General features: G+C 34.2%; 6 protein-coding genes across 10 annotated transcripts in view; 1 reads left to right on the top strand and 5 right to left on the bottom strand.

Annotated features, from left to right (window-relative positions):
- Positions 1-1,261, bottom strand: part of LOC100177846 (leucine-rich repeat-containing protein 27) — an 8,010-nt gene extending 6,749 nt beyond the window's left edge. Inside the window, exons 1-3 of the mRNA XM_009861053.3 lie at positions 984-1,261; positions 455-585; positions 187-266 (exon numbers count right to left, since the gene is read on the bottom strand). Coding sequence (XP_009859355.1) covers positions 187-266; positions 455-585; positions 984-1,163 — 391 coding nt within the window. The 5' untranslated portion in view covers positions 1,164-1,261. The remainder of the gene's footprint in view (positions 1-186; positions 267-454; positions 586-983) is intronic.
- Positions 1,262-1,354: 93 nt separating this feature from the next.
- LOC100181774 (sphingolipid 10-desaturase-like) lies at positions 1,355-3,767 on the bottom strand. The gene is made up of 6 exons (XM_002131765.4): positions 3,376-3,767; positions 3,090-3,180; positions 2,795-2,972; positions 2,415-2,645; positions 2,069-2,341; positions 1,355-1,966 (listed from the first exon to the last, which is right to left on the bottom strand). The coding sequence occupies exons 1-6, from the start codon at positions 3,686-3,688 to the stop codon at positions 1,691-1,693; spliced, it is 1,362 nt and encodes a 453-aa protein (XP_002131801.1). The 5' UTR covers positions 3,689-3,767; the 3' UTR covers positions 1,355-1,690.
- A 1,460-nt stretch (positions 3,768-5,227) lies between these two features.
- LOC100184159 (protein FAM50A) lies at positions 5,228-8,796 on the bottom strand. The gene is made up of 11 exons (XM_002131734.4): positions 8,624-8,796; positions 8,426-8,510; positions 7,998-8,088; positions 7,783-7,892; positions 7,511-7,578; positions 7,298-7,364; positions 7,016-7,077; positions 6,841-6,925; positions 6,402-6,568; positions 5,932-6,042; positions 5,228-5,702 (listed from the first exon to the last, which is right to left on the bottom strand). Exons 1-11 carry the CDS (start codon positions 8,732-8,734, stop codon positions 5,694-5,696), a joined length of 966 nt encoding a protein of 321 aa, XP_002131770.2. The 5' UTR covers positions 8,735-8,796; the 3' UTR covers positions 5,228-5,693.
- Positions 8,797-11,612, bottom strand: LOC104265972 (synaptonemal complex protein 1-like). The gene has a single exon (XM_009861183.3). It carries the CDS (start codon positions 11,550-11,552, stop codon positions 9,168-9,170), a length of 2,385 nt encoding a protein of 794 aa, XP_009859485.1. The 5' UTR covers positions 11,553-11,612; the 3' UTR covers positions 8,797-9,167.
- Positions 11,613-12,202: 590 nt separating this feature from the next.
- Positions 12,203-14,640, top strand: LOC100176319 (serine/arginine-rich splicing factor 1B). Of its 5 annotated transcripts, XR_003396104.1 has the most exons (7): positions 12,335-12,450; positions 12,596-12,781; positions 13,036-13,211; positions 13,364-13,536; positions 13,692-13,903; positions 14,066-14,172; positions 14,408-14,640. XR_003396104.1 is itself a non-coding variant. In XM_026835583.1 (6 exons), exons 1-5 carry the CDS (start codon positions 12,350-12,352, stop codon positions 13,878-13,880), a joined length of 825 nt encoding a protein of 274 aa, XP_026691384.1. In that variant the 5' UTR covers positions 12,335-12,349; the 3' UTR covers positions 13,881-13,903; positions 14,066-14,639. The 5 variants fall into 5 exon arrangements, 3 of the variants coding, with proteins under 3 accessions (XP_009859357.1, XP_026691384.1, XP_026691383.1); XR_003396103.1 differs by having other exon boundaries at positions 13,692-14,172; XM_026835583.1 differs by having other exon boundaries at positions 14,066-14,639.
- Positions 14,545-20,664, bottom strand: part of LOC100182548 (molybdenum cofactor sulfurase-like) — a 7,606-nt gene continuing 1,486 nt past the window's right edge. The window contains exons 4-15 of the mRNA XM_026835505.1: positions 19,841-20,017; positions 19,333-19,436; positions 19,148-19,282; positions 18,698-18,830; positions 18,154-18,276; positions 17,943-18,077; positions 17,553-17,688; positions 17,023-17,160; positions 16,762-16,893; positions 16,242-16,396; positions 15,950-16,051; positions 14,545-15,655 (exon numbers count right to left, since the gene is read on the bottom strand). Coding sequence (XP_026691306.1) covers positions 15,058-15,655; positions 15,950-16,051; positions 16,242-16,396; positions 16,762-16,893; positions 17,023-17,160; positions 17,553-17,688; positions 17,943-18,077; positions 18,154-18,276; positions 18,698-18,830; positions 19,148-19,282; positions 19,333-19,436; positions 19,841-20,017 — 2,068 coding nt within the window. The 3' untranslated portion in view covers positions 14,545-15,057. The remainder of the gene's footprint in view (positions 15,656-15,949; positions 16,052-16,241; positions 16,397-16,761; positions 16,894-17,022; positions 17,161-17,552; positions 17,689-17,942; positions 18,078-18,153; positions 18,277-18,697; positions 18,831-19,147; positions 19,283-19,332; positions 19,437-19,840; positions 20,018-20,664) is intronic.

Below are 20,664 nucleotides of genomic sequence, written 5' to 3' on the forward strand. Positions count from 1 at the left end.
GCAAATTAGGCTGCACGAATGGGTGTATAAATTAAAATATTTATATATTTCAAAATTTATTGTAATACAGCAACAGGAAAAAACAAAACAAATTTCATTGTTATTTAGAGAGTTATTATAAGCTTGTTTTTTTAACTTACTTATAACATAAGCAATATATATATACATATGGTTAAGATATTGTACCAGTTAAGGTCTTTGTTAACCCCATTTGTAAAGGTAAGTGTGTTAAGCAATTTCCTTCAAGAAGCAGCTTTTTGATTGATCTGGAAAACAAAAAATAAAAATTTGGGGTAAAAATTAAAACCCTCATTTTTAATTTCTCGTAAACTCACTAATCTCACAATTCAAAGAAGATAAAGCATTTCTTTTTTTGGTATATGTAAAAAAACAGTGCAAATGGGTATTTAATCCTTTGCGCAAAAGCGAACTTTCAAACTAGTATCTAACTTACTGGTGCCTTCCAATTGACACAGGGATTGCTTTTAGTTGGTTATTTCTCAAGTCTAACCACTGTAAAGTTGGGAGTCGATCAAAAAAGTTGTTGGGCAGCTGACTGATTTGATTTCCTTCCAGGTACAAGTGCTAGAATTATAATTCTGTTATAAAAAGACCATACTAAGTAAAAAAGTGCTCCAGACTATTTATACCAGTCACATAAAAAAATAAGGTTCCCTTTGATATAACAGGATTTCAGGTTCTAGTAGAGATACCTCTGGTCCGTTACATATTAGGCTGATGGAAAGTGTTAGAGGTTGGTAGTTAGGGGTTGGTTGTTATGTTTGCTGGCTAACAGATAACGTTAAGGGAAGATTGTTTACCAGCACCCCGGATTTCATTATGTGTAGTCTTTTGCAGTTTAAGTAATACCATTAAAAGACGCATACATGACATACTATTCATACGGATACCCAATATACTTACCCAATAGGTTATAATGACCTTAAAATGTACAAAATATAAAAACTACACTTTTTTCATACCTGTATATGGGGTAACGTATAGAGTTGATCGGGCAATATCTGAATGCCTCGGTTGCACAAATCCAAAAATGCGTCATCGTGACTTTGATTTTTTATAAGTTTCACCACTTCGTTGTCTTTGTTTCCTAATTTTTTGTTTACGGTTGTTCGCCCAGGCTCGCTGTTATCGAAACTGTGCATTTTTTGCCCAGGGGCAAATTTAAAACACTATTTTAGCAGTGTATATACGCTGTCACATTGGAACGTTCAACTGAAAACAGTTGGCGAAAAATTCGTGTTTCGAAAGCGTCATTAGCATGGCAACATAGAAATGACGTTTTGTTTTAACGTAAGTTAGTGCCATCTAGGGATGAAGCAAATAAATAAACGAATAGGGAGGTCTATATTTATTGCTGAGTGTGCAAGGCGATAGTGTTTGGTATAAAATAAGATATCAACAGACAACAGTGGAATACGACCCATACAACTTATACATACGAGGCACAAAATAAGAACTAAGAATTTCTTGGGACAATTTGCGGTAAGGAAATTTGCGGTAAGACGATAATGGGTTAGGGAAGATTAAACTGCCCTAATTAAAGTTAATTTAAATATTAACCGACCCGCTAACATGGGTTCTCTGTTTAAAACGCCAAAACTCGTAATAAACCGTATGCTAAAGGTAAAACAAACAGTATGGATAAACCCTTTGGTGGACTATTTTGAATTTATAAATTCGGGTACTTCTGTTGGAATAAAATACTTTTATGGAACATATTTGAAAGTGTTCTCAGCACAGCCTCTGAGAAGGAACACTCGTCATAGAAGACATCATGCTTCTTGCAGATCTTCTTAATCATCAGACTAACCTCTCGCATGCGATTCCGCGGCAAGCGAGGGAAGCAGTGATGCTCGTGGTGGAAATTTAAACCGCCATGGAACCAGTCCATCCACACAGGGCAAGTAATGTTTAGGTTAGCTTCTATCATGGCCCTGTAGTAATCCTGCGGAAACGTAGGAAGAGGCCGTATTAGTATTTGCATACTTCTGTTGTGCATATATACGATACCAGGATTGAATACAGAACAGCTTGTGAAAACTCTTACCATCGAATGGTGCTCTTCTTTTGTGTAGAACCTCTTACAGTAGTGGTTAAGTATCAATTGAATATGAAGCACACCCTGTAGTAAGGCTGCAGTTATATACACGGATGCAGCGCCACCGACCGTGGAAAATTGTGATAGCAAGATTGTGACCCAACACACATGACCGAACCACGCAACCCAAACGTCACGTCTATTTTCTTTGAGCAGTGAATCGACTGTGATCCCGATACGACCAGCGCATACAGCAAGTGGGAAGAAAAGGAAATGCTGAAGCTGGATTTAAAACAAGGCGCATTTATAGCAGCAATGTTATATTTAATTAGTGGAAAAAAAGATAAACAAATACCTTCACTAAATAGGCTGAAAATCTGTCTTTATGCCAAGGAAACAGTTTCTCATTCTGGGCCCAAACGTCCTCATGCGCTTGTGGGTCTACGAATCCAGTTTCGTAACAAACCGTGTTCGTAAACGAATGGTGAATGATATGTTCGTCTTTCCACCAACGTGCGCTGATCCCAAAGCAGAACGTACCGAAAAATACACCAATTTTTTCGTCCCATTTTCTTCGCCTAAAACCCTACCAACATAACATAGCAATATAAGATCTCATTGAGTTTTAACCAAACGGTAAAAAGGTATACAAAGTTTGGGGGTATACGCTACACTGTGTGTATATTAAATCATGTGTGTTGAGTGAAATGCCTGTTTATATAAACAAAATACAACCTGGCTATGCATGAAGTCGTGCATAAGAATACCACTTTGCTGCCAAAACAAAGCTAACAGGAAGCCTGTGATAAAACGAGTCGCCCAATTGTAATCGGAAAATCCCACATTTACAAGTGTAAATATCAATACAAGAACTGAGACGGTAAATCCGCATTTGCCTAAGCTGAAGACGAGACTGTAAAACAAGACATACGTCACTTTTGTTAAGACCATACGAAACAATAACATTACGATCATAGACAAGAAACTATATATGTTTGTTGTGATTCAAAGTTACGTCACTTTTGTTTACCTTTCATCATAATATCCTTCCTGACGTAACTTTTTCTCAAGCTTGTTCATTTCTTCTCCGAAAGCATCTCGCGTAATATTGTATTTTCCGACTATAACAAAATGCATGCATTTAAAACATCGGATACCGCGCCAACTGCGGCATGAATCCTTATCGTGCCCCGAAGACTTAACCAGGTAGCAATAAATTCAAATTTCCCGCGCAAAAAGTTTTACAATTGTCTAAATGCGTATCACCTTTTAATGGGGTGGTACAGTACGAACTATAATGTGATAACTCTACACACCTGGTCTTCTACCCTTCAAGACATCAAACCTATGCATTCCGTCCATAACAAACGTGGCATCTTTCCCGACATACATATTGATGACGTCACCACCTGGGTGGACGGCTGCAAAGTTTGTGACGTCGTACCAGTTACCTCGGTACCCAACTAGTTTTTTTCCATGGCATTCACTGTCGATTTCGGTGGTGATAATATTCTGCTCGTTACCTCCATTCTGTATTGTATCTCCTGCTTCCTTGTTTGGGCTCATCACAATAGCTATATTATTTCCTATACGTTTCCTGCCCGAATTTTTTTGCAAACTTATTACCATATATAAATATCTATTCCGTGCAATCAAGAGCGCCAATCAACAGGTTACTTTTACACAGAATGTCACCGCGTAACACAAACGTATATCCTGTACAATTTCACTCATCAGCATCTACGCGCAAAGCCGGTTCTGTTCAGTATAGTACCGGAAATGCAAGAACGGTGTCGTTATGAGTGTACACAAATCCACGCCTCTTTATATACCTACCAGCATGGAATGTATCTGGATAAGCGTGGACTGCCAGTACATGTAAACCAACAGAATACTATTACCTTGTAAGTAAATATAGGCTGTATATAGGCTGTAAGACGTTTTAGATTTCATCTACAACGTTACTGATTTGACGTACTTAAGACATATAAAATTTAACGCTGAGACATAAAATATATTTAAAATGTTTCGTCAAAAGTTTAAGGCTCATTCTAGCATTTGTACAAAATCATTTTAAACCAATAACGTTTCGTTGTCGTTTTTCTATTCATTTATGTATGCTGTTTACAAGTTCATACTGACTTGCACTATAGAAGGCCAGTGGTTTACAGAAGCTAATAACATGTTAAACCTTGAGGTTTCTACAGCTTACATTAAATTGTAGGTTCCTCACACAATGGAACTTTGAGATTTCTGAGCACCTATCTATACGCTAACAATTATTATATTAGGGATTGTCTAAATTTCTGAACCGTATTTTACGTTTACTTTTTGGCTATACAAATTTACCACTCTGTCTCACTGTAGGCAAAGCAACAACTGAATCTAATGACAACTGATACTGCGGATGAAGTAAAGAAGGAACTGAATACAGGAATATTGGTGTGACTCATACCTCGCGTCCTGTCTTTGTGTTTACGTCAAGATATGTCTGTGTGTGTATGCCGGTTTTGAGCAGCCTCTATACCTATATGCAAAATTCCGGTCTTGCTTATTTCTTAACCGTGAACTGCCCCTTCCCTAATCATGAATTACCAGTTTCGTTTCTGTTTATCGTTAAAACACTCTTACGTTGTTATTGTTCCTACAAAAGATCAAACGTCCAAAACGACATCTAAGCTTCATTCAGAGTGTTTACGCTCAGCACCATCATAATCAAGTTCCAAATAAAACGCAAGCAGCCAAAACTTAAAGTGAACTACGTGCACGTTACAATTGCACTGACTTCAAGATATCTAACCATTTGATTGAAGATATCTAAACGTATATTAATATACATAGACTATACGTGCATTCACAGCATTCGGCTAATTAATAAACAAAACGTGTTTGTTCGGCTCACGGTTTTATTCCACGTATTTCTTAGAAAATCCTGTCACTTGTAAGCTATGTAAAAACTAAGCTGCTAAATCAGTCACTGCCTCTGCTTAATCATCACTAATACTAGATTGATCACTGATTTTAGCCTGATCCATTAACCCACTGTATATGTGTTATTATGCGGTACATACTAAATAATGACACCGTTTTATTTTATTCAGTAATACACTTCAGTATAGGCCTACTATGGAAATACTTACGTGTTGTGACAAGCAAACGACGAGCGAGTATTTCCGTATAATTTATTGTACGTGCTATTACGAAGAGATGGTATGAGCAGCAGTTTACAGAAGAAAACGACATGTTTGATGTACGTCTGTGTTAACACATATTAAATAAACATATTTACACAGCAGTCCTTCAGTTTTATTGGCGCGCTGCGAAATAAGAAAATCCACCGAGTGCCCAGCGCTGGCATGACTACATCGCTTAGGTTGTAAAATTCGTTTAAATTTTGAGCCCGCTGGATTTGTGTGTATACTCGCAACAAATTGACATATACATAATTCTGTGTTCAATATATGTGCTTATATTTACTAAAATTAGTTTCAAATCCAGTTTGAACACGATTTTTATATAAAGACATGTATAGTATTGATTTTCAAAATCGAAAGGTCTCTCTACATTGGGATACACCATCTGATAATCACGTAATCACTATGACACGGGCTAACTGCAGTGAAATACCCACTCATCATTTGACCTGCAAACAACAATTTATATAATAACTTTTGTTGCCGAAAATAAAAGATTCATAACTGTATAAATATTGTATAGGTTATTCTATATAAGCGAGGTGTTGCACGCTAGGGACATAGGATTTAAGCCAGGATTGGCCCGCTACCCCTATATTTTATAAGTTACTACTTTTTTCTTATCATTGGCATAAATACTTATCAAATTCCAATTTTAAAACAAGTTAAAAGTCATACCGTGTACTTATCAAATTTCTTTTCTGGATCATACGGTTCCCACCTACTAGCAGGAAAGATGTGTTTGTTCTTTTCAAACCAGTGTCGTAGCACTACTTTACCTGCGTGGCTCTAAAATCAAAAAATGAAGTGTACCAGTTTACTGAATATACATTTGCATTAGGATTTTTGATTTACAAGCTTGTAAGAGTCCAAAATTACGTCTAGTTTTCAATAACGGTATATAATTAGATATGCTTTAATAAACAGCTATATTTGCATATTTGCATTGGTAAACAGGTTGTAAAAAAAGAATGAACCCTTTTTTTTAATGTAGATAATCTTCAGCTCGGGTGTTTAGAAAAAATTCTTTTTATACATATAAATAAAAACTAAAACAATCCATAAGAGATACAGGGTTGAAAGTTGAAGCAATTGCTGTTACTATTTTATTAAAGAGATTAGATAGTTAGATACTATTTTCTACAAACCTCATCTTTCTCTACAGTAGCATCACCAACTAATCTAACATCATCATGGACATCAAACTGGAAAAGTGACCCACTCTTACCACGTGCTTTGGTCATTATGAAGTCATAAAATGTGTAATATTGTGGAATAATTAAGTCTTCCTTTACATACATTAAGTGCTCCACGCCTGCAGGGTAGAAAATGATTAGTTACAGAAACATGTGTGCAGGGTAGAAAATAATGATTACACATACAAGTATGCAGGGTGGAAAATAAATGATTACACATACAGGTGTGCAGGGTAGAAACAATATGGTAATACTGCAGGGTAGAAAACAAATGGATACATTTGCAGGCTTGTGCAGGGTAGGAAATACAGCTTTTAAAACTAAAAGAAATTTATAAACATAGTAAACATGATAAATGGTAACAAACTTATATTAAAGGTTAAATACTTGCCTGCAGTTCTCAGTTCACTGAAGTCAGTTCTAAGTTGTTCAATACACTTGATAAGAAATTGTTGGATACTGTTTCCCTTTTTCATCTATGAAACAAAATTTTATCTTTGAATTTATGTTTTTTCAAAATAATTTATTAAATGTGCATTAACATTTGAAAAACCCAAGAAAAATACCTTAACTTTTCTGCGATGTCCAGATCCATCCCAGTAACTGTATGTTATCTCTATTTCTTCATCTAGAAGAAAAAAGAGTGTAAAAGATTTTAAGTCAATAAAACAGTGGGTGTTACTACAGCTACAGGAAGACTTGAAGTTTTGGTAATTATGTAATTATTGAGCATATATTAAAAGAAAAAACTATGGCTATTCAATTTTAAAATTATATTTATATATAAAAGTATATTTCACACAACTTTTGGTAGGCAAGAATTAAATGTATTAAAAATAATTGCTAACTTTTCATTCTTTCTTGTTTTTCCACCCACTCTTTTCGAATCTGTTCTTTAAGTTCTTTTTCTTGAATCTGTGAAAAAGAGATTAGATTGGAATCCAATAACATTAGATTGGAATCCAATTTTATTTTAAGAGTAACTTAACATGTACGGATTTAAGCCATTTATGTTATTATTCTAACTAAGAGTAAGGTCAATCTTATTATTTGTAATTCACCTCTCTGTCTCTATCAGGTAGAAAACTTGTGTCCACATCAGGATTTTTCTTTGGTTTCTTTGGGAGAACTGCAAAATACAACTGTTAAGGCTACAAAAGCAAACAGAACATACAGAACCAAACAGAACAGATTGGGCAAACAACTATAGACAACAGTAAGTAGGGAAAATGGAAAAAAAAGAATAGGTAATCAAAATCTACAAAAGACAAATCATAGTATAGCCTATTAGCCTATTATTACATATCTTTTCCAAGTTTTTTTTATTTCTTACCAATTTCTTCCTCTTCCTCCTGGTCATCATCTTCATCATCAACAGCGAATGAGAGAGCAGCAATCTTCCGTGATCGCTCCTTTTTCTTCACTTGTTCTTTCTTTGATTTCCTAAAATATGAGTAAATTTACACACAAAAAACAAGCACAATAAAATTACACATTCAACCAAGTTATACATAATATGGACAGTAACACAGTAAACACCATCCTTACAGCACTGCCTCATTGCTCATAGCAATCTGCTTCTGTCGTTCTTGAATTAAAGTTTCCTGTCGAGCGCGCATTTCGTTTAAAGTAACCAAACCTAAGAAAAGCAGAACATATTACAAGTTTACATTTAGTATTATTCAGTTATATAAGAAGGTACTCACAGTTTTTTCATACCTATTACCAACAACTTAAAATTATCTAATAATGCTCACCATGCAGCCTAATTTATTTTGATTTTTTAAAACCTACTTTTGTTCAATTAATATTAAATTTTTTTTAATTTAAAAATTTAGTAAATAACCTATTATAAATACCAACAAAAATCGCTATATAAAAAGGGAAAATCTTGATCACAAAATTCACAGCTTTACCAAAAAGATAGGTTTAGAGATAAATATGGGCCAAAACTTGATTTTTTTTATTAAACTCACCAACAGTGCTTGATTTTAATTCAGCCTCAACTGCGTCATAGTGAGTGGAGAATTTATTGTGTATGTTGGACTTTATTGCATTTTCCTAAAAATACAATGGTTCAGCTTATTAAACCATTTCTGATGTATATATTTAAAAAAAATCATGTAGGTATAGGTAGGCATACACATTTAAAAACAATGCCGGCAAACACTTACATTTACAATTTTCGCCTTTAATTCCTCCATTTGTTCTTTTGCTTTATCTCTTCTTTTCTGCATGTGCATCGCTCGATTTCCCTCACTGGCTGCTCCTTTGTACTGAGCCATCTTGATTACAAGTTAAAAAGATCTACAGGAATTACCTAAGGTTTAATCACAAAAAAACACAACAATGTTAAACTTAAAATAAATGTATAAAAATAAAGAAAATTTCATATCGATGGTAAAATTTCATTACAGGTAATTCTTTCAAATTTAGATACAGGCAGTTGGTTTGTAATTTAGTTTCACAACTTGGCAGTGATATTATGGACAGAAAATAGAACTAATATAAAACCAGTGAGTGTAGATACATTTTCTTAGGTAATTAAAATGAATACTGAGTGCCAAAATGACTGGCGCATCATATTTTATGAGAAGAATAAACAAAAGAATTGTTTATATATATTTCATAGCAGGAAAAATTAAACACCAAAAAGATTTAAAAGAACAGCAAAATTAATCAATATAAAGTTTATATAAATAGTTCAAACATATTAGGCTAACCAAAGAATCCGTACACGCTGTCTGTGTCAAACCAATCAACTTCTTGTGCTTGTTTGGATGGTTTAATCACATTGCTGGTTTTGCTTGGGGTCTTCTTCCACACTGGCTTCTTCCTCTTTTCTGTGCGTGGTGTTACAGATTTGCATGGCATGGCCGAGTTACGTGGGGTGGCTGATTTCATTTGTATCAGTGCTTGTTCTCTACGACCATAACGGTGCTTTGGCGTGCTATGCTTTGGAAATTCACCTAGCTCAAGCTTCTGAATACATTTTGTGGGAGAAGGTGACAGAATATCGTTGTTGTTGAAGTGATTGTCATCCAACTTTTGCTTCTTAACCACATTTTCATTTAAATTCATCAAATTTTCAACTTCGGTATACACCCGATCATTCATATTGTTTTTGCTCGACTTGGATAACTTTTCAGGTGCTCTCGATTTTTTTAGAAGTTCTGACTTCAGAATTTTAATTTCCATCTCCATTTGACCAATCACTTCATCCTGTTCTTTTCGCACAGCTTTTACTTGATTGTAATATTTCTTTGTTTCAACTAAAGACTGTTCCTTAACTGCCAACTCTTCACGTATGCTTCCAGCATCTTCCTTAGCGGAAACAATAACACTTTCTTTTTTTTGAAGCAGCGATTTCAACCGACAAATTTCATTTTCCTGACTCTGATTCGAGATTTTCAGTTCAGCCAGTTCTTTGTTTACTGTAGTTAAGTTGTTTTCTAAATTCTTCTCATTACTGGTACTTGTAGAATTTTTATCATCTAACATTTTTTGCAGCTTGCTTCTATCTTTTTCAAGTTCAGAAATTTTTCTTGCTCCTGTTTCCACTTCCAGTTTCAACGCTCCACATTCGTTACCGTACCTCTCTTTTTCCAGTTCAAACTCTTTAAGAGTTTTAGTCAAGCTAAGGTTCTGTTGTTTCATTGAAAGCATTTTATCTGTATCATCAGCTTGATTTTTCGTAAGATCATCATATTGCTTTTGTAAATTCTCTAAACTGACCTGTCTTTGCTCCAATGCTTTTTGAACAGTCTCCAGTTCAGCTTGTTTGTCCTTAACTAAGTTTTCCATCGATACTTTAGCATCTTTCTGTAGTTTCTCTATCTCCTGTTCCTTCAATTTAACCTGTGCATTCAGCTTACCTACTTCTTGTTTTTTCACTGATTTTAATTCCTTCAACTGCTGTAGAAGCTCTTTAACCCTTTTCTCCAAATTTGACCTCAATTCAGACATTTTACTTTGCTGTTCATCCATTTGCTCCAAAATCTCCGCACTACCCTTTTTATTCAAAGCCTTCAGCTCCTTTACCTCAACCTTATGCTGCTGCTGCATTTCCCTAAGTTTGGCCTTGAACTCTTTCTCAGTATCATTCTTTTCTTTCATAGCAGCTTCCAAGTTATCACCCGAAATTTTTAAATCAATACTTTTCTGTTCAACTAACTTTTCCAGCTTATTTATTTCATTATTGCTTGATGCATGCAATTGCTCTGATTTTGCTTGTTCACTTCCAAGTTTCTCTTTTAAATCAAGTAATGCTCCTTCCTGAGTCTCCAACGATTCTTCTACCTCCTTTAACTTGTTTTTCTTTTCCTCCAGCAAAACTTTTGTTTCATTGCACTCTTTTTGCAGCATCTGCATATGTAACTCATTGGCATTGATCTGTTTCTCACAGCTTGCAATCTTCTCCCTATACTCTGATCCCTGCTTTATCATAACTTCCTGTTCCTCTGCAAGTTTTTCAGCAAGCACCGAACTTTCCAGTTGATATCTACTACGCAGTTCTTTGCACTCTTCTAATTTTGCTTTTATCTCTTCCAATTCTTGTGCATGAGTAGCAGTCAATTTGTTCACATTCTCCTGAGCCTGAACCAGCTTTTTCTCATGCACGGAACTTCGCTTTTCGCAAGTGTGAAATAGGTTTTTAAAATCAACCGACAACTCATTGATAGCCATTTTGGTTTCCATACTTTCGGACGCAATCATTTCCTTATACCCTTCACATAACTTTAGAGTATCACTCAAATCGTAGACCTGACTTTTTAGCAAGTTACACAGCTCTCTTGTTGAATCAATTTTCTGAAGACAAATGCTACGTTTTCCAATTTCTTCGTGCATTTTTGTACTGACAGCTTCACCTTCCATCTGCACCTCAAGTAGGGATTTTCTTTGCGACTCCACAGTAATAGTCAGATCATGGACTGCACGTTCCAGCTCTTGTCGCCTCAGATCACCCTGGAGATTCCAGATCCGAATCTTTTCTGCTTCGGTTTTAAGAAGCTTAATATTAGACTCAACCATGGATGACCCATATTGATCAAACAAATGCTTCTCATTCTTTTCTTGAAAATTAGGTAAAAGTACGCCAGGCATTTTTATTAACAAGCTGACAATACCAAAAGTCTCAAAAACTATGTTACAACGTTTAATTTATTTTGGCTATCTATAAGAGAGCACAAAAACATAATGTATATCAATATATGAATGCACATTATGTAACAGACTTTTTTATTACAGTGTCCGAACAAAAACAATCCAATAGTCCTATTAAAATTGTACAACTTCAGCAAACATAGCTTCGATATTTTAACTGTCAAAATGAGAATCTTTAAGTACCGCACAGCCTATCCTTTAACAAAAAAACAAATAATGCAATTTGTACACGAAGAAAAAATAGTTAGTTTACTTGATTTCTAATAAAATCCGGGATTTTCCCTTGATAAATTACCGCCTGTTTGGGGTGTTTCAATTTTCCTGAATTTGCCATTCTAATTGAAAACTAAATCAAGTTTAGTAACTAACCGTACAACTTTGTTATATATGTTACCTTCATTATTTGCTTACAAAAACATATCGCAATGTTTTGAAATAAAACAATATCCAGAATATCGGTAGCTGATACTTTTAAACACAAATACAGGTTTAAAATATATAACTTTCCTAAAACTAATATAGTAAACCGTTTTCTAAAATTACTAAAATAAAAGACGTTTTATTGTTTTTTAAAAAGTTCAAATTCTTTTACGGTCTGTGATGTCATAATCACACTATATGTGACATCGCCTGAATTGTGTTTTAACCAAAACGGTATTTGAAAGAAAATGTTTTTTAAACGTTTGTAAATGCAATATACAGACATGCATTGCAATTTTATATACATTATCAAACCCATGAAAAATGGCATTCCAACCCTATTAACGCCTCACGTGGTTGTGTTGTTGTTAACCGTAGCACACCGCTTGTTTGTTCTGTGCCTACTAGATTACATACAGTTAGTAATTTGGCCAGTTACTTAAAGTGGACGTAAAGTTTAATCATTATGAGATCTTAAATATTATTCTTGTTTCGTAAATTAAATTTAAAATCACATGAATGTGTTTTTCACAAGTTAACAGTTAATTTATTATTTTTGTCAGAAATCGTTTTTGCAACATGAGTTCGCGTGATGACGTTGACTGTCGGGTATATGTTGGTAATCTCCCACCTGATGTAAGAGAAAAAGACGTGGAAGACTTATTTTACAAATATGGTTCTATCCGCCATGTTAATTTGAAAAATCGCAGAGGTCCACCATTTGCATTTGTTGAATTTGAAGATAGAAGGTACGGCATATGGTGTTTTGATGTTTATTTTATGTTTCTGCACAAATGGTTTTAAAACAAGGTAACATTTTTGTAAGTGTTGTAAATAAAATCTTTGGCTTACTTTTAAAGTAAGAGATAACTCATAAACTAGCACAAAGTGTATTAAAACATGGGTCATAATATTAACCACTATCATTTCTGATCACGCGAGGATAAAGCAAGCTATATACATCCGATACTTACATGTAGGCTATATATATTATCATTTTAAGGGATGCGGAAGATTCAGTTCACGGTAGAAATGGTTACAACTTTGATGGATACAAACTTCGAGTTGAACATCCTCGTGGAAATGGTCCTTCCCAACGGCCGGCATATGGAATGTCAAGTTTCAGAGCAAGAGGGGGGCCGCCTTCACGAAGAACGGATTTTAGAGTTATGGTGTCTGGTAAATAAGTTCCTTAAAAATACCTATATGCCTTATCACGTATTTAGCTGTTTTTTTTCTGTATGAAATTTGTTCTTAAACATTTTATTTATGTTGTGATTTCTTGGTTACTAGTGCCATGTAAGTGATCTCACAATCCATTCCTTTTGTAGGGCTTCCTCCAACTGGCAGTTGGCAGGATTTAAAAGATCACATGAGAGAAGCTGGTGATGTGTGTTATGCTGATGTTTATCGTGATGGAACTGGAGTTGTTGAGTTTGTCAACCGAGATGACATGCAATTTGCTGTCAAGCATCTGGATGACACGAAGTTTCGTTCTCATGAGGTTGGTGTCTTTAGTTTGACGTATTGTTTTTTTAAATTAAGTAAACACAGCCAATAATTTTAAGTAATAGCCTGCAAAATCTTTTTTTACATTAAGTAATAGCATGCTAAAACAAACTTATAAATATGTAATTAAATAAAATTTTGTTCAACAAGGGTGAAACTGCTTATATCCGAGTAAAGATAGATGGGTCACAGTCTCCTAGACGATTAAGGTCTCGCAGTCGTGATCGTGAGCGTCGTAGGTCTCCATCCTATTCGCCAAGATATCGGTCTCGTTCTCGGTCAATTTCACCACAACGTCGTTCATATTCCAATTCTCCTCGCAGATCTCGTTCGCGTTGAAGTAGCTCGCCATTCTGTTAGAGGTCAAGTTTTTGCAACAGGAACTTTCTAATTTGGTTCTGCCAGATTTGAATTCAAATTACTTTCTAAACTTTAGAATTGCTAATAGTCTGTCACATGCTTACTTCTGTAAGCTCGGTTTTTTTTAGACTGCTAATTGCATTTACAAACTCTTTAAACTGCAGTTTGCTTGGACTAGGATAACTGAGGAGGTTCTGGTATAAATGGAAATGAAAACGCACTAAAATGGAGACTAACAGGACTGGAAAATAAGGAATCTAAACTAAACTAGGTACTTCAAAAGTACAACTAATCATACATTTTTCACCCTGTAAAAACGAGTTCTGCCTATCTGTAGTTCCCAACGTGCTTGTTATGAAGTGTATGTATTGTGAAACCTTGTATGTGATCTGATTATGTCAATGTTACTTTTTGTCACTAGCTTGTACCAAATTTGCATTCGTAGCTGCCCAAGTACCTTTGGAGTGTTTTTCAGACCTAACTCTATTATGCATTTTTGCCCATAGATAACTATGGATATGGAGCTAGTGCGATCTATAACTAAGGACAGGATTTTATGGATAAATGGAAACTAACTTTAGGAGTTCGCAGGATTGGAATTGGAGTTAGCCTGGATATTTAAGCCTAGTTTTAGTTTTTAAAAAATTACTTTGGATAAGTTTACAGGTAGGTATATCATAAACGATGCATCTTTCAAGCTGAAGTGAACTGCCATCCCAATAAACCAGTTGTTGTGTAGTTTTTGCTGTGAAATCTATCTGACAATTATGCATACATAAGAGGTTGATTTTAATGTTGCTATTAGACCACTACAGCAGAAAATTTAAACTACTAAAAGACAATTGTTAAATTGAAGATGCCGAATTAGGTTTTATTTAAATTAATCTATATAAAATATGAAGAATCTCAAAAACAAGCATAAATTGTAAACAGTTTAATATAACAATGTTATTCTTAGGTAAAATTAAAAGAGTCAACAAGCATTGCTAATGTGGAGATAATTCTAGGAGAAAGCAGTTAAACAAAATGTTGAAACTCTGTGGAAACACTTAAAGCATACTTGCATAATTAATAAAAAATGTAAGATTGAGAGTAAAATGATTTGAAGAAAGGAATTAAAATCAAAATGAGCATGAGAATTAAAATTAAAGAGGCATTAGTTATACAAAAACATCTTATCACCAACAGCAATTGCACTTTCTGTACACTCACAGTACAGATAAATACCAAAATGATTTCTGCGTTTTTGTTGCTTGTTGGCATAGTGAGGAGGAGGTAGTGTACCTAAAGTTCGCAATGGCTCCAAACCCTTTTCTCCAGTTTTGTGGTCAACACACACCATACTACACCTGCTGCTTAAGCCACAAAACTTAAAGTTGACCATTTCTAGCTTGTTCTTGAGCACTAAACCTGACCAGGACTCTTCCTCAAAAGGCTTGCAACCTGCCACAAGTAAATTGCATCTAAAACGACTAACAATTTCATCAAATGCAAGTAAATCGCTGTTGAATTGCTCTTGTGATTTCTTCATTTGCCTTTGAAGATGTTCAACGGATTCTCTTGTCAGCAGTAAATATTGTGCTTCATTTGTAAGTGTAATACTTTGCAAATTAGAGAAGCCATTTTCATCATGTATTGCTTTGTTAACTTTAGAAAACCGAGGATCATTGTTCTTTTTTATCAAATGAGATTTGTAACCCAAGAAATCAGTGAGCCAGGTCATTACTTTTTGGCCACAGTCATTACCTAATACCCTGCAAAAACACTATTGTTTGACATACATAAAGCATAGTTACAATGATATCTCCGACTTGGTGAGACAACAATAAATTAACTAGAATTTAATGAGCATTAATTGATTTTAAAATAGAAGTTTTTGTTTTTCACACTGTACATGTAAAATACTGCATTGTATCTTTAACAGTCGGATAAATTAAAACTGACAAAGAAAAAAGATAACTATTGAGGTAATAAATAAGGTAATTTGATAGAGGATCTATTACAGACACCATGTAATAAATAGTTTAATCCAACCAATCATAGCTTACCTATCTCCGCAAACTTTACTTTGACAAGCATTCACCTTTAACATATTTTGCTCACAGTCCATGAAATCCAATGAGACAGTTACCGAGCCATGACCATCAGCTCTAACAAATAACAATTAATAACATTAAAATTTGGGTTTTAGCCATATTTATAGGAATCAAATATATTTGTATACCGCTCGGATTAAATAAATAATCTTAATGTTTTCTCGAGCGTCAGGGCAATGACAGCCATTATAATACATTAACTTTCCAAAAGTTGCAGACTTGCGGCTCATTTTATTAAACTTACTCTAAAGTCAAAGTTTGGGCCTTTAAATCTAATGTAGGTTGAATAAGTGCAAGCATGTTCTCCCGCTTTAAAGTCAAACAAACTCCAAAATTATTTACAATCATCCACATTCTATCATACATAAGGCCAGTGCTGCATAGTTCCCATTGTTTTACCTGTAATATCATTTAAATTTGTATAAAATAAAGGAAAATATTTTTTCTTTTTAATATATGGCTGACAATTGAGACAACCCATTAGTGACCACTGGGTTGAAGCAACCGTCGTTGGGTGTCTTGCTCAAGAACATACATGGACAATGGTGGCAGCATTGAGACTTAAACTTACAACCTCTTAAAAAAGGCAAGGCACTGGGCTGGATAGGTATAAAGATTGTACAAACACTGTTACGCAAATTTTATCTTATTTGCATTGTTTACTGATTAACTTAGTGCGGAAGCTCCTGGTTTAACCTCTACCTGCATGACACAAAACTAGCAAAATAAAAACTTTAAAACAATATTTGCATTTCATGACGTACCTCAATTGCTCGGCAAGATTTAATCGGATATACAAATATCTTCTCTAAGCTTAGTGAACGTTGGCTTGCTTTTATGGTAGAGGATGCATCATAAAATATGTCACCATTGGAAATTGCAGAGGTAATAGTTTCCTAGGAAAATATTGAAAACTTTAAAAACATTTATTTGTGAGTCTAAAACATTATAGGTGTGTACTATTACACTAAACAATAAAAAATCCGATATACATTATAAAAAATGTGTAGTTACACGAGTAATACCTGAACAAAAGATTCTTTAATGAATTGCAGAAGTGAATTGATATCTGCCATTGTTGACATGTAACCTACAGAAGCACGTATTGCACCAATTGGTTGGTTATCAATAATATCAATGTGGTCTCCACATGTTCGGCCACCCTGAAAAATACAGATGTACAGTTTTAAAAAAATAACAGTAAACATATATCTATGTGAATGTGTTTTTTACATAGACAGTACTATATATTATACTATTATATGGCCGAGTTTCCACTCTTTAAAGCTGAAAAATACTTTAAATAAAAATATCGAAGTGAGTGGTTTATAGCTAAGGGTTAGAGACCACATGGGTTAGAGGAAAGGTGTCTGGATTTTTAATTGAGATTGGACCAGCAAGGAATGGAAAACAGTAAAAAGTTCAGTAAAAAAAGTTCAAATTTGACAATGTTTTATGAAAATGGGAAGACTTTAAATAAATGTTTGACTACTAACCAAGATATCTGTATGATAAGCAATACGCTGTGTAATTAAATCCTTTTTTGTAAATTTACCTCAAAAATATGTTTCACATTTTCAGGCTCAAGATTCAATAACCTGACACACGCTCCTGTGTTACAAAAACAACCAGATCTTAAGTGGATATTTCGTGAAGCAGCTAGTTGAAGCACGTGATTAAAACCAACGAAACTGTAAAATAAACAAAGGTGGCCACTTTAAACTGTGATGTTCGGTGCTTGAAAAATATGGGCCAGCAATAGTTAGTTAGAATATTCTGTGAAAGTTTGCCTACCCACACTGTAGAAATTTTGGGCAAAACTTATTTAACATTGTCTTATATTATTTAATCATTCATATCAGTGATTTAACTCTTATCCAGTTTGTGTTAAAACTGTATATGTGTACACTGGAAAACATTAACTTGTTTATCGTAAAACACTTGCCTTCCATCTGCCCTTTGAATGTTAAAAGTCAAAATTCCACCCTGGAGGTTGCTTTCACTGTAGTCTGTATGGCTGTATACTTTAACAACTGGAGCGTCATTTGAATGCTGCAGAGCAATCAATTCATTGTATAACCTGGATTTAATATGTTTGAATATAACTTCATAATGTTTGGTCAATGGTTCATAAAAGCAGTTGCGATTTTACTAACCTATTTATGAGGGAAAATGTATGTGATTGTATAACTTTCATTGAATGGTCAATTTTATTTAAAATGTTGAATCCGTGTTGCAATGCCAATATCTCCAGAAAAGGAATGCTACCGTCTTCTAATCTAAAAATTTACAATGTAATCTAAAAATTTAAAAAAAATTTACCCATCAGACATCAGCACTAAGTGATAAATGAATAAAAGACACTTATTGGCCTTTATGTGCTTAGACTTTGGCAATTATAACACTATAATTATATGTTTGAATTATCAAATATGCAGTTTTATATACTGAAAACCTAAACAGTCAAACAGTAACCACAGAATTAAATGACTTTTAAACCACCTACCAAACAACAAACACATAGATTGCAAACCGGTAGTTACATTTATATTTGAACCTGGCATCTTTTAGTTAGAAAGAGGGCATTCTGACCACGGTGCCACCAAATACACAAAATGACTTTAAAAAAAGAATGGATACAGAGCTAATGTAATACACTACAACATTTATTGCATTTTTAAATAAAATGAGATATTTTACCTTTGGTGTAAATTTACACGGGGTTTGAAATAGTCTGAAGTTGCAAGGTAACCAGCAGCAGTTCCTCCACCAAAGTAACCTTTCTTTAAAAGCATATCTTCAGTTGTTTTTCGAACTAATAGGCAACCGAGACCTTTTTGATTAAAAATTGAGTTTTAAATTCAAGCATTCTAGAATTTGTAACAATCTTTATGATGATTAAATTTTTAGGAACAATGTTTCTAATAAAATTTTACTTGATTTGTTGCGTGAAAGGTGGTTGAAAGTTATATTTTTGCAGTAATATGTTAATAACCAGAAACAAAAATATAGCATTCAGCCATTCACATAACTCTATATGCATCATGTGAGATATTACTGAGTGAATTGCAATCTAACTTTTGTAGAATACACCTTTTTTTCCATTAAAAACAAAATAGTATAAATAGTGTTTGGTAAAACAGCCCTCACCTGTAGGAAATCCAAACATTTTATAAAATGAAAGACAAACAAAATCTGCCGGGTTTTCTTTTAAATCTAGTTTTGAGCATGGTACAAACGCTGCAGCATCAAGTAACACATACCAGTTTTCGTTGGCATGACTGTCTAAAAAATAATATTTAAATTTGATACAGTGGGGAAAATAATTTCCATACTTATATTATCAAGGCCATGATTTTTCACATCATGAATCCATGAAAGAGGATATTTGCATCCAGAAAAATTGCTTTGTGCAGGATATGCAAATAAGTTTCCAGTTCTGTAGCAATGAAATTGTGTTTAAAACATTAAAGGGGCATACCAATGAAAACATTAAAACAAGTTTTTTAAAACGTTAAAGGGGCATACCACTTTAGGTTACATTTGATATCTATCCATATACAAATTTTCATTTTTCGTTGGTATGCCCCTTTAAGGTTGCTTATTTAATACTTATTCTCATGTGGCTCAAAAACATGAGTTATAACAGGGGTGTCCCTAATCGATAAACTTCTACCCACAAATTTATAACTGGTTGCATTTTTGCCTAACCTTTTACCTATAAAGGTACTACATGTAAGGCTCAGCGTTTATGAAGCAGTAGAAATACACCAGCGGTGTAACTCATGCAGTTAAGCCACCATATCAGAATAAAACAGAGACATTTATAAAAATGCGCATTACCTAACTGATCCATTAGAATCGCCAAGTTGTGACATACTCTTCACTTTGACTGGCGCATAGTTTTTCAAATTGAATGCAGATTTTCCACTTTGAACAATTAACAGAAATAAAACATAGGAAAGTTCTTTCAGAAAAAAAATAAACCAGGAAAATAATATAAACCAATATGTATTGCTAAAATATGTGTTTCACTATATTGATTTATTAAAAAAAAGCTTAATCTGTTCCTGTGCAGCACTAGGAAGGTGACATACAGGAAGTATGACAAGAGTGTTTACAGTTGAGATTATATTTTTGTTTACAGTTGTGATTTTGTTACAATAATGAAAATGTCAGATAGAATGAAATGAACAAAAGTAGTTGATTTCAAACCAAACCACTCTGTTTATAATAATAATAAAATTGGCAATTATCACTTTTTACATCAAACCATTCATAGTCCGGCGCCGTGGCGTAGTGGTTAGCGCGCCTGCCTGTAACCATTAGGCCTGCCTGTAACCTTTATTAAAAAAAGCTTAATCTGTTCCTGTGCAGCACTAGGAAGGTGACATACAGGAAGTATGACAAGAGTGTTTACAGTTGAGATTATATTTTTGTTTACAGTTGTGATTTTGTTACAATAATGAAAATGTCAGATAGAATGAAATGAATAAAAGTAGTTAATTTCAAACCAAATCACTCTGTTTATAATAATAATAAAATTGGCAATTATCACTTTTTACATCAAACCATTCATAGTCCGGCGCCGTGGCGTAGTGGTTAGCGCGCCTGCCTGTAACCATTAGGTAATGGGTTCAACGCTCGTCGCTGCTACCATTGTGGGC

Source organism: Ciona intestinalis, chromosome 8 (genome assembly GCF_000224145.3).
Source record: "Ciona intestinalis chromosome 8, KH, whole genome shotgun sequence".
Lineage (NCBI taxonomy): Eukaryota > Metazoa > Chordata > Ascidiacea > Phlebobranchia > Cionidae > Ciona > Ciona intestinalis.